Source organism: Bufo bufo, chromosome 1 (assembly GCF_905171765.1).
Source record: "Bufo bufo chromosome 1, aBufBuf1.1, whole genome shotgun sequence".
NCBI classification, from domain to species: Eukaryota; Metazoa; Chordata; class Amphibia; order Anura; family Bufonidae; genus Bufo; species Bufo bufo.
Genome location: NC_053389.1, coordinates 407,183,537 through 407,198,018, shown reverse-complemented (window position 1 = coordinate 407,198,018; position 14,482 = coordinate 407,183,537). Strand labels below are relative to the sequence as shown.

Here is a 14,482-nt window from a genome sequence, read left to right as displayed (position 1 = left end):
AATACCATTTTTGTAAAGATTGATGCAGGTCGGATTATCCTAACGTGCTATGCGTGACTTGTCATCGACGCCCCTCTTCAGCATAAGCCACTGGTCACCATTATGTCAGCGCGCCGGGGTGGTCCATGCACGGAGTCGTCCAATCATAAGACAAAGGTTCATTAAATTCTTCAAAACTTCCATCTGTAAATAAACCAAAGGTATATGAGTGTATTTATCATACAATAGATTACAAATAGCACTGTTGTATACCCTCCCCACTCGACTTAACAAATAATATCTCCTCCACGTCTGATGAGCAAGTGACACATTACCTATCCACATAATTCCCATCTGCATTCCGCATTAAGACCATCAGGTCTAAGTGTACGCAATTTGTGTATCCACATGATCTCACGTTGTTTCAACTTTTTCTCCCTGTTGCCTTCCCTTTTAAGTGGGGGAATATAATCTATCACCCTGAACTTGAGATCCTTTTCCCTGTGTCCAGCTTCTACAAAGTGCTTGGACACTGGGAGATCTCTCCGTTTCTGACGGATGGAGTACCTGTGATAGTTCATTCGCGTCTTTACGTCACAAGTAGTCTCCCCAACATATAGGAGACTACAGGGGCATGTCAGCAAATAGATAACGAATGAACTATCACAGGTCAAGAAATGTCTGATCTCAAACACTCTATTGGTCACTGGGTGTGTAAATGTTTCTCCCTTCAACATATAGTTGCAGTTTACACAGTTCAAACATGGATAGCTCCCAAGTTTTTTCCGACCCATATATGTCTGAACTGCGGTTTTATCACCTGCCACCTCTGCTCTAACCAATTTGTCCCTCAGACTGTCAGTTCTCCTGTAAGACATCAAGGGGGGTGTAGTGAATTCTTTCACATGGCCAAAATTGCTACTCAGTATAGGCCAGTGTTTCCTAACAACCTTTGCTACCTGATCACTGCCTTCAGTGTAGGTGGAAATGAATGGTATTCTAGCTTGTTCAGTCACTCTCTTGGGGCTCCTAGGTTTCAGATCATCCAGATGTTTCTGTATTAGCCACTGAGGAAGAGAGAGACCCCTCGAAACGCGTCTGGCTGGTCCTGCGAGCTACAAATTACCCACCCTAACCCGAGGAAAGAAACCTACACTTTGTTGGTCAACTCAGATATTCCGACGGTGATTTGGATACCAGCGCAAGAGGAACTGGTTGGACCTATCGCGAGACTACGCGATCCCTGCATATTACTTCCTGGAAGGCGACACGCAAAGATATCACGTGTAACGCCGAGACCGGAGAGCAGCAGCGGGGAATTCAAAGTGTCGGATCTCACCTTTGGCAGCATCTACCATACAAGCATTCCAAAAGGGCAAGGTAGAAGGGTGTATGGATAGGGGGACGCCCCATCTGAAACCCGATTACTTGAATATACGTTGACCCCTGAGTGCGGACTTTAAATGCCGGTGAAATTTGCTGCCTCATATTGTCACATCAGCGTTATATAAGCTGTTACATCAGTCTGTGTGGATACAGGTATTACATCAATCTGTATGGACACAATCACTATTTAAGAAGACACTATTAAGCTCTTTTCAGCTGTTACCAGCAGCTCCTATTAAATTTTTCTTCACAGGTATTATCTTTATACGGGACATTTCACCTACATATTTCTGTTTTTTCACCCTTTTAATTTCAATTGTATTCTTTTCACTATAAGCTAATTTTTTCATCAACCTACCAGATTGAAGCTACTGATTCTTGATATATATTGAGTGATATTGTCTACTATATATTACGTATGTGATTTATGTGCCAACTCCAGTGCATATTAATTTTGTGACTTTTATTCGGTGTTTTTATATATATATTATGTGAAATTTTATATAAATATCTTACTATAGACATACCAGCTGGTGAGTGCTTGTTTTTATTTTTTATTTTACCTTACATTTGAAATATAGATTTCATATTGGATGAACGGGTGAAACATCCTAAAAACAGAGCACCTTAACCACATTAACAGACACGGGTGAGCCACGATATAAATATATTTTAGATGTTATAGTGGTCCCTCAAGTTACAATATTAATTGGCTCCGGCACAACCATTGTAAATTAAAACCATTGTAACTTGAGACCATAACCCAAAAATGTCATTCCAAAATAAGAAAAAGTGAAGTTTTAAGAAAAATAAGAAAATAACGAAGGCTAGTTTCACACTAGCCTTAGGCGGGTGAACAGCCTGCTGGATCCGTGCTGCCGCTAGTGCACGCATGCCGCTGGAGGTCCTCTCCGGCCCCATTGACTATAATGGGGTCAGGCCAGAGTGTCGTAGTTTTATTCCAGCCGCCTCTCGGCATGTTTGCCGTGCTGTCGCCGGAACTCCAGCCGGCCCCCATTATAGTAAATGGGGCCAGAGCGGACCTCCAGCGGCACGCGTGCACTAGCGGCAGCACGGATTCGGCAGGCTGTTCACCCGCCTAAGACTAGTGTGAAACTAGCCTTCGTTAGTGTGAAACTAGCCTGACAGATAAAGCAAATCCTTACATAATCCATACAGGAAAAGATGCTGGAAGCTGTAAATCACTTTCTATGATGAGGGCAGGAGTTTCTTCAGTGTCTTAAATAGTATGTACTATACAGGTAGGTCCATAAACATTGGGACATCGACACAATTGTAACATTTGGGGGTCTATACACCACCACAATGGATTTGAAATGAAACTAACAAGATGTGCTTTACCTGCAGACCGTCAGCTTTAATTTGAGGGTATTTACATCCAAATCAGGTGAACGGTGTAGGAATTACAACAGTTTGAATATGTGCCTCCCACTTGTTAGGGGACCAAAAGTAATGGGACAATTGGCTTCTCAGCTGTTCTATGGCCAGGTGTGTGTTATTCCCTCATTATCCCAATTACAATGAGCAGATAAAAGGTCCAGAGTTCATTTCAATGCTATTTGCATTTGGAATCTGTTGCTGTCAACTCTCAAGATGAGATCCAAAGAGCTGTCACTATCAGTGAAGCAAGCCATCATTAGGCTGAAAAAACAAAACAAACCCATCAGAGAGATAGCAAAAACATTAGGCGCAGCCAAAACAACTGTTTGGAACATTCTTAAAAAGAAGGAACGCACCGGTGAGCTCAGCGACACCAAAACAACTGTGGTGGATGAGCGAAGAATTCTTTCCCTGGTGAAGAAAACACCCTTCACAACAGTTGGCCAGATCAAGAACACTCTCCAGGAGGTAGGTGTATGTGTGTCATAGTCAGCAATCAAGAGAAGACTTCACCAGAGTGAATACAGAGGGTTCACCACAAGATAAAAGATGTAAACCATTGGTGAGCCTCAAAAACAGGAAGGCCAAATTAGAGTTTGCCAAACAACATCTAAAAAAGCCTTCACAGTTCTGGAACAACATCCTATGGACAGATGACACCAAGATCAACTTGTACCAGAGTGATGGGAAGAGAAGTGTATGGAGAAGGAAAGGAACTGCTCATGATTCTAAGCATACCTCCTCATCAGTAAAGCATGGTGATGGTAGTGTCATGGCGTGGGCATGTATGGCTGCCAATGTAACTGGTTCTCTTGTATTTATTGATGATGTGACTGCTGACAAAAGCAGCAGGATGAATTCTGAAGTGTTTCTGGCAATATTATCTGCTCATATTCAGCCAAATGCTTCAGAACTCATTGGACGGCGCTTCACAGTGCAGATGGACAATGACCCAAAGCATACTGCAAAAGCAACCAAAGAGTTTTTTAAGGGAAAGAAGTGGAATGTTATGCAATGGCCAAGTCAATCACCTGACCTAAATCCGATTGAGCATGCATTTCACTTGCTGAAGACAAAACTGAAGGGAAAATGCCCCAAGAACAAGCAGGAACTGAAGACAGTTGCAGTAGAGGCCTGGCAGAGCATCACCAGGGATGAAACCCAGCGTCTGGTGATGTCTATGCGTTCCAGACTTCAGTCTGTAATTGACTGCAAAGGATTTGCAACCAAGTATTGAAAAGTGAAAGTTTAATTTATGATGATTATTCTGTCCCATTACTTTTGGTTCCTTAACAAGTAGGAGGCACATATGCAAACTGTTGTACTTCCTACACTGTTCACCTGATTTGGATGTAAATACCCTCAAATTAAAGCTGACAGTCTGCAGTTAAAGCACATCTTGTTCGTTTCATTTCAAATCCATTGTGGTGGTGTACAGAGCCAAAAATGTTAGAATTGTGTCGATGTCCCAATATTTATGGACCTGACTGTATATCAGGGTTGCCAACCATCCAGAAATTTCTGGACAATCCGTAAAAATAGGTGACTTTTTTCCAGTGTCCATGATTTTTTTGAGGCGAGTGGTATTTGACTAGAATATTTTGGTGGTAATTATCATTTTACAGCTCACAATAAATGCTGATAATGAGTTATTATCATTATATTGAGATATAGACCTATATCACTTATAATCTTTATCAGTCATCATAGTTTTCCGATTTGTCCGTAAAAAATGTTGGCTGTCTGTGATTTTGGGAGAAGTTGTACAGAGAAAAGAAAAATTCTGGTTGACAACCCTGCTATACATGTACTAGTTAAATAAAGTAAAGGCGTCCTCACCTGGTGTCCGAAGGAGCAGCTCATCCTGGCCCAGACAGGGGGCAGTACAGGACATTTAGTACCGCAGAGGAGCTACTGGACAACCAATAAAGGTGTTTTACCAGTGAAATGGCCATGTTGATTAGCTGGATCTGTGTGAGGCATTTTATGTTGAGTCTAGTTTCAATTTACGATGGCCCAGAAAAGTCTATTGTATGTTGAAAATATTATATCTTGAGGCACCATCTCAAAAGATAGATAGATAATAGATATTCTTCTGTTCCCTGTGGTGCACAGTCAGTTTACCTGCCATGTGGCTCTGTTAACACTAGGACCTGGTCTACTACATCCATATCTCCAATGCATGTACCAAATAGACATTGTGTGTCACATATTGTCTTATTCATACAGTATATTCAGTTTAGATAATTCAAGAAATCTCTTCCTGTTTTAGTATTTGAAGAGCCCGAAGATCCCAGCAACAGATCATTTTTCTCAGAGATCATCTCTTCCATTTCGGACGTAAAGTTTAACCACAGTGGTCGGTATATAATGACGAGAGACTACCTTACAGTTAAAGTATGGGATCTCAACATGGAGAACAGACCAATAGAGACTTACCAGGTATGAGAATTCCTTGAAAATGGTTTGTCTATGTAATGTTTTCTGGAAAGAATGCATAATATAAGGTGGGCCATGAAAAACACAATCCTGTTTCATAGTTGCAGACTGTCCCAAATTTGTAGGGACTGTCCCTGATTTTCAGAGACTAATTTGGGCTGTCCCGGGCCAGAAATGTATGCGTGGTTTGTATAGGATGATGCAGTAAGGGTTTATGCACCCCATGCCCGTATTGTGGCCCACAGACAGCTGGTCCGCTGTATAGGGCCTAGGCTGTGTGTGCTCTGTATCATGGATGCAGAACCATGTTCTATTTTTATTTATTTTATGCGATGCAAATAGAATCTTGCCGATCGCAGACTCATTCAAGATCTTCATCCGCAAACTGCGGCCACATGGATGGTGCCCATGCATTGTGGACCACTATGGGGCGCACATGTTTGTGTGCATTAACCCTAAAACGGTCTTTGATGCCCATAGCAACCATTTAGAGCTCAGCTTTTATTTGTGAGGCCCATTGTATCCTTCCTTGCTATCAGGGGGTGCTCTTTACGAAGGGCAGTAGTGTTGTGTGCGTGCCCATATTCAATTCAACACAGAATTATGATAGTGGAGTGTACACAAACACTTTCATACAAACCAGGGCTGTTTTGCTGATCGGTTTTCGGCCTTTTCCATTCCGGAAAAAGCAGTGTACATGGTTTGGTGCAGAAGCGACGTAACACATGATCCGTGGCTAATGTAAAAAAAGAAAAGTCTACAACCGCGTGTTCAGACACCTGTCATTGAGGGTTATGAGAAGCCTGAGGAAATTGATGTGGAATTTATCCAGCAGGCGCACGTCTCCAGAACCACAGGTACCTTACCTGAATCCATAGCAGCTGTCATTTGTGCAAGAGCAGGGTTCTGTTTTTCGTGGCCTACCTTGTACAGGATCTCACTGAGAGAAATCAAGCAACACAATAAAGAAGTCAACCACATTTTTTCCCTATAGTAATACTGGTCTTTTAGAACTCTACTGTTCAGTAAATCCCCTATTCATCTATGGATGATGCTTATTATTTCGGTTCACCAAATTGGCTGGCAACCCTAGACTATTCAGCCCAAAATATATAATTAAAAATAAATAAATCCTATAATTTACTCAGCACAAGAGTTAAACAATAACCACCGATACATTTATAATGTGTAATTTTTATGACAAAAATAATAGACTTTTTGGATGTGCAAATTCTCAGGATTGGCAAGCAGATGTACAGTAAATGAATTCGATATGAGCACCACATTTCTCCGCATGGTTCCTAAAATCGAAAATGGAGTGAAAGGGAATTTACGGCTTCAGGGCTGAACCCAGATATAAGCTCTTATTTATTCTTTTACAATGTATGAATAGAGCATCGGGGCAGTTCCTTGCGCTAATGCTTGTGGGGCTTTACATCACTATGCTAAGAGAGAACGTCTGCCGAGCAGTGAGCCCGGTGACGTCACCGACGCAGATGAGCAGTCTATGGCGCTGCCCTAGGCTGTTTTGGATGCGGGGACTATGTAAAGTAGCCTCCAGCTTTAAATAAACAAAATTAGGGAGATTCATCAAAACTGGTATAAAGGAAAACTGGCTTAGTTGCCAATAGCCACCAGACAGATTCCACCTTTTATTTTACAGAGCTCCTTTAGAAAATGAAAGGTAATGGTTGCTATGGGCAACTAAACCAGGTTTCCTTTACACCAGTTTTGATAAATCTCCCCCAGTGTGTTTAAAGGGCACCTGTCAGCAGACTTGTACCTATGAAACTGGCTGACCTGTCCCATGTGCACTTGGCAGCTAAAGACATCTGTGTTGGTCCCATGTTCATAGGTGCTCAGAAAAAAAAAGTTTTAATATATGCAAATTAGCCTCTAAGAGCAATGGGGGCGTTGCCATTGCAGAGAAAGCTGAGCCCATTGCTCCTAGAGGCTCATTTGTATATATTAAAACTTTATTTTTCTGAGCACCTATGAACATGGGACCAACACAGATGCCTTCAGCTGCCAATATATCACACCCATATGGGGCACAACTCAACCACACCTACAAACTAGCGCCTGAATGCAGCGGAGCTGATAATTTTTTCAGCACTTGGATTAAAGAGGTGCCATAACGTTTATATACGTGCTAGCTGCACGGGCAAGTGTAATTAGCACGTATATAGCCGTATGGCAGTCGTGAAGGAGTTAAGCAAGCATAACTTGTTAATTTTTTCACTGACTTGTCTGTAAAAGGCCTAGTTTCATTTGGGAATTACTTTATGTATATGTTGTTTTTTTAAACTGATTTTTGATATTGCTTTTTTAACTTTATTGTTTATACTGTACATATTTAACACTGAATAACCTGTTGATTTCAGATTATTTTGGTCGTGTGAATAGCTAATAAATGATTTTCTTTGTTTTATGTAATGTATGTGTAATTAAATATATCTTATATAAAATAATCACTTAGTTATTTTTTTGCACGCGTTTTCCATTTTGGTGTATTTTGCTTTATAAGACGCACCATACTATAAGACACAACCCAGGTTTAGACAACAGAAAATTAGAAAAAATATTTTCTATGTCCCCTTTGTAGAGAAGGCTTGCTGAATTGGAGGGGTCAAGACCAGTAACTTTAGGGTGTACCATGGTGGGGTAAGCTCCTGTTACCCTTAACGTGTCATCTGCTGACCATTGTAACAAACAGCAATGGTGCATGTGGTCACCTCATTAAAAGTACCTATCCAAAGAAATGTCTCCTGTCATTGCTCTGTTGTGCCCTGCCATACTTCTTGTTCTGCTAGATCAGGCATGCTCAACCTGTGACCCTTAAGCTATTGCAAAACTACAACTCCCATAATTCCCGGACAGCTTACAGCTATCAGCGTACAGAAGGGCATGGTGGGGGTAGTAGTTTTACAACAGCTGGAGGGCCACAGGTCGAGCATCCCTGTGCTACTGTAGATTATTTTTAAGTATTTGTCTGCAACACACACGGTTCTAGTACAAACACAGCATTGCTATACACATACAGCTCTGCTATACACACACACAGCTCTGCTATACACACACACACAAATGCACACATACATCAGCTTTAATAAAACTCACATTTCCCTAGTGCTGGCTGTATAGTTTTCCTGGTCTGGCTGCTCCCATTGCTGACCTCTGAAGAGGTCCTTAAGGTATACTTGGATTTTTCATTTCCTTTAAGTACAGCTGTAGGACCTTCCTCCCCATGTGCTCTCCTGTTGCCGCTATTCATACAGAGCGATTTCGGCAAGGAGATATAAGTGTATGTAGATGCATATCTCTTTCACTGATCGGACAAAGTGCTGAATGTGCTCTCTGCCGGATCATTAAGGAAGCAGCCAGGGGGTCTGGCCATGCTGAATCACCCTGGCTGCCATTTATAAGATGCAGGCACTTTTTAATAAGATTTTTTTTCTTGCTAAAAAGTGCGTCTTATAAAGCAAAAAATACAGTAAATTTTTTATTACATTTTCATTGCACTTTTTATAATCCCATTAAGGAATTACTAACAAAAGTATTCTATACTTCTAATGCATTAGGATACTCTTTTATGTTAATACATTGTCCTAACAGCAGGGTTACTGAACGTACAGTCCTGTCGGTCCTTTCTAGGTCCCCAGGGCTGACTGCAGAGGGCTTCCCAGCCTCCAATCAGATCATTGGGACCCAATCAGAGGGTATATCCTCTTTGATCATGGTCACGGGCTGTAAAGAGTTGACAGTTGGGATTGGAGCTACCTGTCATTCAGTGTGGATTTTGTTGCCCAGGGCTTCCAACAGATACACTGCAGATCAGTCGCGTGTAGACAAACCTTGATACTAGAATAGACAGCAATTAGTGGAAATGTTGGATACTGTTTTCAAGAGCAAGCTCATAAATTCCCACAGTTTACTGCTGCCCATTTTGCCTCATTTGTTTGCCTTATAACTAGCTGGTAAATTAGTGCGACATTGTGAAGACATTTGTTTCTGTTGTGTCGTGTACCAGTAAAATGATTGGCAATTAAGCTGTCAGCAGAGTTTTTGATGATCTGAGTTGTCTTCTATTTCAGGTCCATGATTACCTCCGCAGCAAACTATGTTCACTTTATGAGAATGACTGCATTTTTGACAAATTTGAATGTGTATGGAATGGTTCAGACAGGTAAGGACAGTCCTTTTTTCTGTGTGTTTAGTAGCTGTATACCGTATATAAAAATTAAATAACAAATATGTAAAAAAAAAAATATTTAAAATGATTACTTTTTATACAGTGATCTGGGTTTAGCATATTCAAGGGATTTTCCAATTGCTTTTTTTTTTAAAGGGGCAATCCCGTGAAAAGTATTACTATGCAATGAATAGGGCTTTTAAATGAGTTATTGTTTGCATATACAGTACATGCAATAAAAATGTGGTTCATTTTTTATGTGTTTTACATTTTCTTTTCTAGTAGCGCTCTCTGCAGTCTATCCTTTTCGGTCTACCTTGTCCTACATTCAGACCTGGATTAACACATTCAGTAACTTCCCTGCTCCCTTCCTCCTCTGTGCTGGCATAGTGATGTCATAGAAAAGATGCCTTTCATTTATTTAACCCTAGACAGTGAAGAAGGAAATTGTGGGGGCATTACATTCATACATGTATCTCGGTCTATATGTCAGGGGCTATTTACAGTGCAGGGAGGAAAGGGTTAACAAGAGCTAACTACAGCGCATCCCGGGAGATGCGCATTCTTGATGAGCTTCTGCCAACCCACAGAAAGGCAAGCAAGTCTTCCAGATATGCGAGTAAACTATTTTTAATTTTATTTTAATTTCATGGGATAATCCCTTCAACACATAACTAATAAAAGTAAAAAAGATTCTCATAAAACCAATTTGTGTGCTCAAATTTTTCACAGGTCATGGCCAAAATCATGTGTGTACATAAAAGATGTCCCATAGTTCTGGGTAATATGACCCAGGTCAGAAGAGCCTGGTACATTTTAATGTCTTTTAGGCCAATTCTCAATTTTTTTTTTATTTTTTGTAAAATTTTTGTCGTACATGCAAAGTTAAAAATGTAAGTGATGCTATTAGTTTGAGGAGGGTTGGTTAAAAAAAAAAAGCTTTAAAAGAAAAATTTATTAGTTGCCCACGATAACCTGTTTGGTTTTTGTCTACATATTCCAACCTTAAAAAGTAACTGCACTTTGTGTAGGGCAAGTGATTGATTATTTTTGCAACAAACTTTATTAGGTGATTTTGTATCTTAAAAAAAAAAAAAAAAAACTGGCTGTGAAGTCCCTGATACATCTTCAGCTCCCATCACAGTAATGAAGACTGAAGACGCTCCCAGCTCACTCTTAGGCCTCATGCACACTACTCCGTGCCAGCCTTGCCCGTACTGCAGTGCATGGGCACGGACCGTGTGGCCGCCATCTGCAGACGCGCACCCATTCACTTGAATAGGGTCTGCAATCCACATCGGATGGCCCGCACCTCAAAAAAGTTGTGCATGCACTACTTTTTTGCGGTGCGGAGGCACGGACAGAAAATCCATGGAAGCACTCAGTCGTGCTTCTTTGGGCTTCCAATCCATGCCTCCGTTCGGCACCGCATCTCCTGGATTGTGGACCCATTCAAGTGAATGGATCCGCATCCGTGATACGGTGCGCACATGGCCGCTACCCGTTTATTGCAGACTGCAATATGGGAATGGCTGTGTGCATGAGGCCTTACATGTAAAGCAGTCCTGCTGTCCTCACTGCTACCCTCCTATACAGTGATATGTGGCCTTACAAGTGAAACTCGAAAAATTTGAATATCGTGGAAACTTCATTTATTTCAGTAATACAACTTAAAAGGTGAAACTAACATATGAGATAGACTCATTACATGCAAAGCGAGATATTTCAAGCCTTTATTTGTTAGAATTTGGATGATGACGGCTTACCGCTTATGAAACCCCAAAGTCACAATCTCAGGTACCCTTTGCTCAGGGGGTATGGATTAATTAGCTGACTAGAGTATGACACTTTGAGCCTAGAATATTGAACCTTTTCACAAAATTCTAATTTTAAGTTGCATTAATGCAATTCCTTTTAATTTGCATTACTGAAATAAATTAACTTTTGCACGATATTCAAATTTTTCAAGTTTCACCTGTATATACGGTCATTATTACAGTTGCAAGAAAGTATGTGAACCCTTTGGAATGATATGGATTTCTGCACAAATTGGTCATAAAATGTGATCTGATCTTCATATAAGTTACAACAATAGACAATCACAGTCTGCTTAAACTAATAACGCACAAAGAAATAAATGTTACCATGTTTTTATTGAACACACCATGTAAATATTCACAGTGCAGGTGGAAAAAGTATGTGAACCCTTAGACTAATGACATCTCCAAGAGCTAATTGGAGTGAGGTGTCAGCCAACAGGAGTCCAATCAATGAGATGAGATTGGAGGTGTTGGTTACAGCTGCCCTGCCCTATAAAAAACACACACCAGTTCTGGGTTTGCTTTTCACAAGAAGCATTGCCTGATGTGAATGATGCGTCGCACAAAATAGCTCTCAGAAGACTACGATTAAGAATTGTTGACTTGCATAAAGCTGGGAAGGGTTATAAAAGTATCTCCAAAAGCCTTGCTGTTCATCAGTCCACGGTAAGACAAATTGTCTATAAATGGAGAAAGTTCAGCACTGCTGCTACTCTCCCTAGGAGTGGCCGTCCTGTAAAGATGACTGCAAGAGCACAGCGCAGACTGCTCAATGAGGTGAAGAAGAATCCTAGAATGTCAGCTAAAGACTTACAAAAGTCTCTGGCATATGATAACATCCCTGTTAGCGAATGTACGATACGTAAAACACTAAACAAGAATGGATTTTATGGGGGGATACCACAGAGGAAGCCACTGCTGTCCAAAAAAAACATTGCTGCACGTTTACAGTTTGCACAAGAGCAGCTGGATGTTCCACAGCAGTACTGGCAAAATATTCTGTGGACAGATGAAACCAAAGTTGTTTGGAAGAAACACAGAACACTATGTGTGGAGAAAAAGAGGCACAGCACACCAACATCAAAACCTCATCCCAACTGTGAAGTATGGTGGTGGGGGCATCATGGTTTGTGGCTACTTTGCTGCGTCAGGGCCTTGACGGATTGCGATCATCGAAGGAAAAATGAATTCCCAAGTTTATCAAGACATTTTTCAGGAGAACTTAAGGCCATCTGTCCACCAGCTGAAGCTCAACAGAAGATGGGTGGTGCAACAGGACAACGACCCAAAGCATAGAAGTAAATCAACAACAGAATGGCTTAAACAGAAGAAAATACGCCTTCTGGAGTGGCCCAGTCCTGACCTCAACCCGATTGAGATGCTGTGGCATGACCTCAAGAAAGCGATTCACACCAGACATCCCAAGAATATTGCTGAACTGAAACAGTTCTGTAAAGAGGAATGGTCAAGAATTACTCCTGACCGTTGTGCACGTCTGATCTGCAACTACAGGAAACGTTTGGTTGAAGTTATTGCTGCCAAAGGAGGTTCAACCAGTTATTAAATCCAAGGGTTCACATACTTTTTCCACCTGCACTGTGAATGTTTACATGGTGTGTTCAATAAAAATATGGTAACATTCAATTATTTGTGTGTTATTAGTTTAAGCAGACTCTGATTGTCTATTGTTGTGACTTAGATGACGATCAGATCACATTTTATGACCAATTTGTGCAGAAATCCATATCTTTCCAAAAGGTTCACATACTTTTTCTTGCAACTGTATATAGTAGAAATACTTCTACCCTGTCTTCCTGACATCTCTAGACTCAGTGGTGAGCCTGACACCCTGTGTGTATTCTATATCCCCTGCATGCTCACTAACTAATGAGCTGCCGGGGAGATCCAGAAGAGTGGGCAGTCAGCTCTCACCATTAACAGTAAGTATAGAAAGCAGGGAGAAGCAGTTCTAAGTATATAGGGACAGGACAGTTATACTGTATGTACGTATATATAACTGTCCTTATATACTGTGGAACTGCTTCTATACTTACTGACAGATTGTTAGTGAACGTGCTGGGGATATAGGGCGCACACATGCTTTTAGGCCCACCGCTGGCTGTGTACAGAGCCAGTTTTATAGCAAAAAGTACAAAATTCCCTAATAGATACTTCGTATCTGTTATTTTTGTATATGTGGTATGTTAGTTTATTCCTTATAGCAGAATTGTTACCTTTTTGTTTTCCAGTGTCATAATGACTGGCTCGTACAATAATTTCTTCAGAATGTTTGACCGCAACACCAAACGTGATGTTACATTGGAAGCCTCCAGAGAAAACAGCAAGCCTAGAGCAATTCTCAAGCCACGCAAAGTCTGTGTAGGAGGCAAACGCAGAAAAGATGAAATTAGCGTGGACAGCCTGGACTTTAGCAAAAAAATTCTCCACACTGCTTGGCACCCTTCAGAAAACATCATAGCAGTGGCGGCCACAAATAACCTGTATATATTTCAGGACAAGGTTAACTAGAACATTATTAAATATCTACTAGGTACCATGTGTTCTAAGGCTTTTTAATATTTTTTTCTCTTCCCGTTTTCTAATATATATATTTTTTGTTTACCTTTATTTCTTTTATCAAGTTCTTCCACTGCTGAGATATAGAAATAAACAGGCTTTCCGAATCCCCTATGACATCAATTCAGACAGCTGATATTTTGTATTTTGTTTTTTTTTTGTCTTTTTTTTTTTTTTTTTTGTTTTACTTTGTGTTTGCAGCCTTTCTTGCAGCAGGGCATAAATGGTATAGGCAAAAAACTTTGGACAAAACAAACGGGCATCTATAATATTTCTTTTTAATTGATAAGTCAATTTTTAATAAAAGAATGATCATTACAAATGATTTTGTCTTTATTTCTAAATATTCAGTAAGGGGGCCTGTGCACATTGCGGCTGAGTCACAGTCATCACAGGTAGGTTACAGCTGATTATCCTGCTGTAGCTGCACTTGCCATGATTAGTCTAGTACCTTAGAATGAATCAACTGCACTGATCAGGTAATCTGTCTTCTCTAACCCTCGGGGATCGGCCCTTATTGCCAGGTGAGTCTGAATGGGGTTGTTCATTTAGTAAATGAAGAAAACAGCTTCCTGTGCCTGTGACCAGCTTTGGAAGAACAACTTGTCCAGCACATCCAATTTTTTTTTCACATCAATAACTCTGATCTGCGCTGCAGCAGTGCTTTTCATCCACTGGAAGCAAGCAA

At 40.7% G+C, this 14,482-nt stretch overlaps 1 protein-coding gene across 3 annotated transcripts in view; it reads left to right on the top strand.

Moving 5' to 3' along the window:
* The window catches only part of PPP2R2B (protein phosphatase 2 regulatory subunit Bbeta), a 421,403-nt gene extending 407,357 nt beyond the window's left edge, over window positions 1-14,046 (top strand). For all 3 annotated transcript variants that reach the window (XM_040406218.1, XM_040406236.1, XM_040406226.1), the window contains exons 7-9: window positions 5,039-5,208; window positions 9,300-9,391; window positions 13,467-14,046. In XM_040406218.1, the coding sequence (XP_040262152.1) occupies window positions 5,039-5,208; window positions 9,300-9,391; window positions 13,467-13,746 (542 nt within the window). In that variant the 3' untranslated portion in view covers window positions 13,747-14,046. The remainder of the gene's footprint in view (window positions 1-5,038; window positions 5,209-9,299; window positions 9,392-13,466) is intronic.
* Window positions 14,047-14,482: the final 436 nt, after the last annotated feature.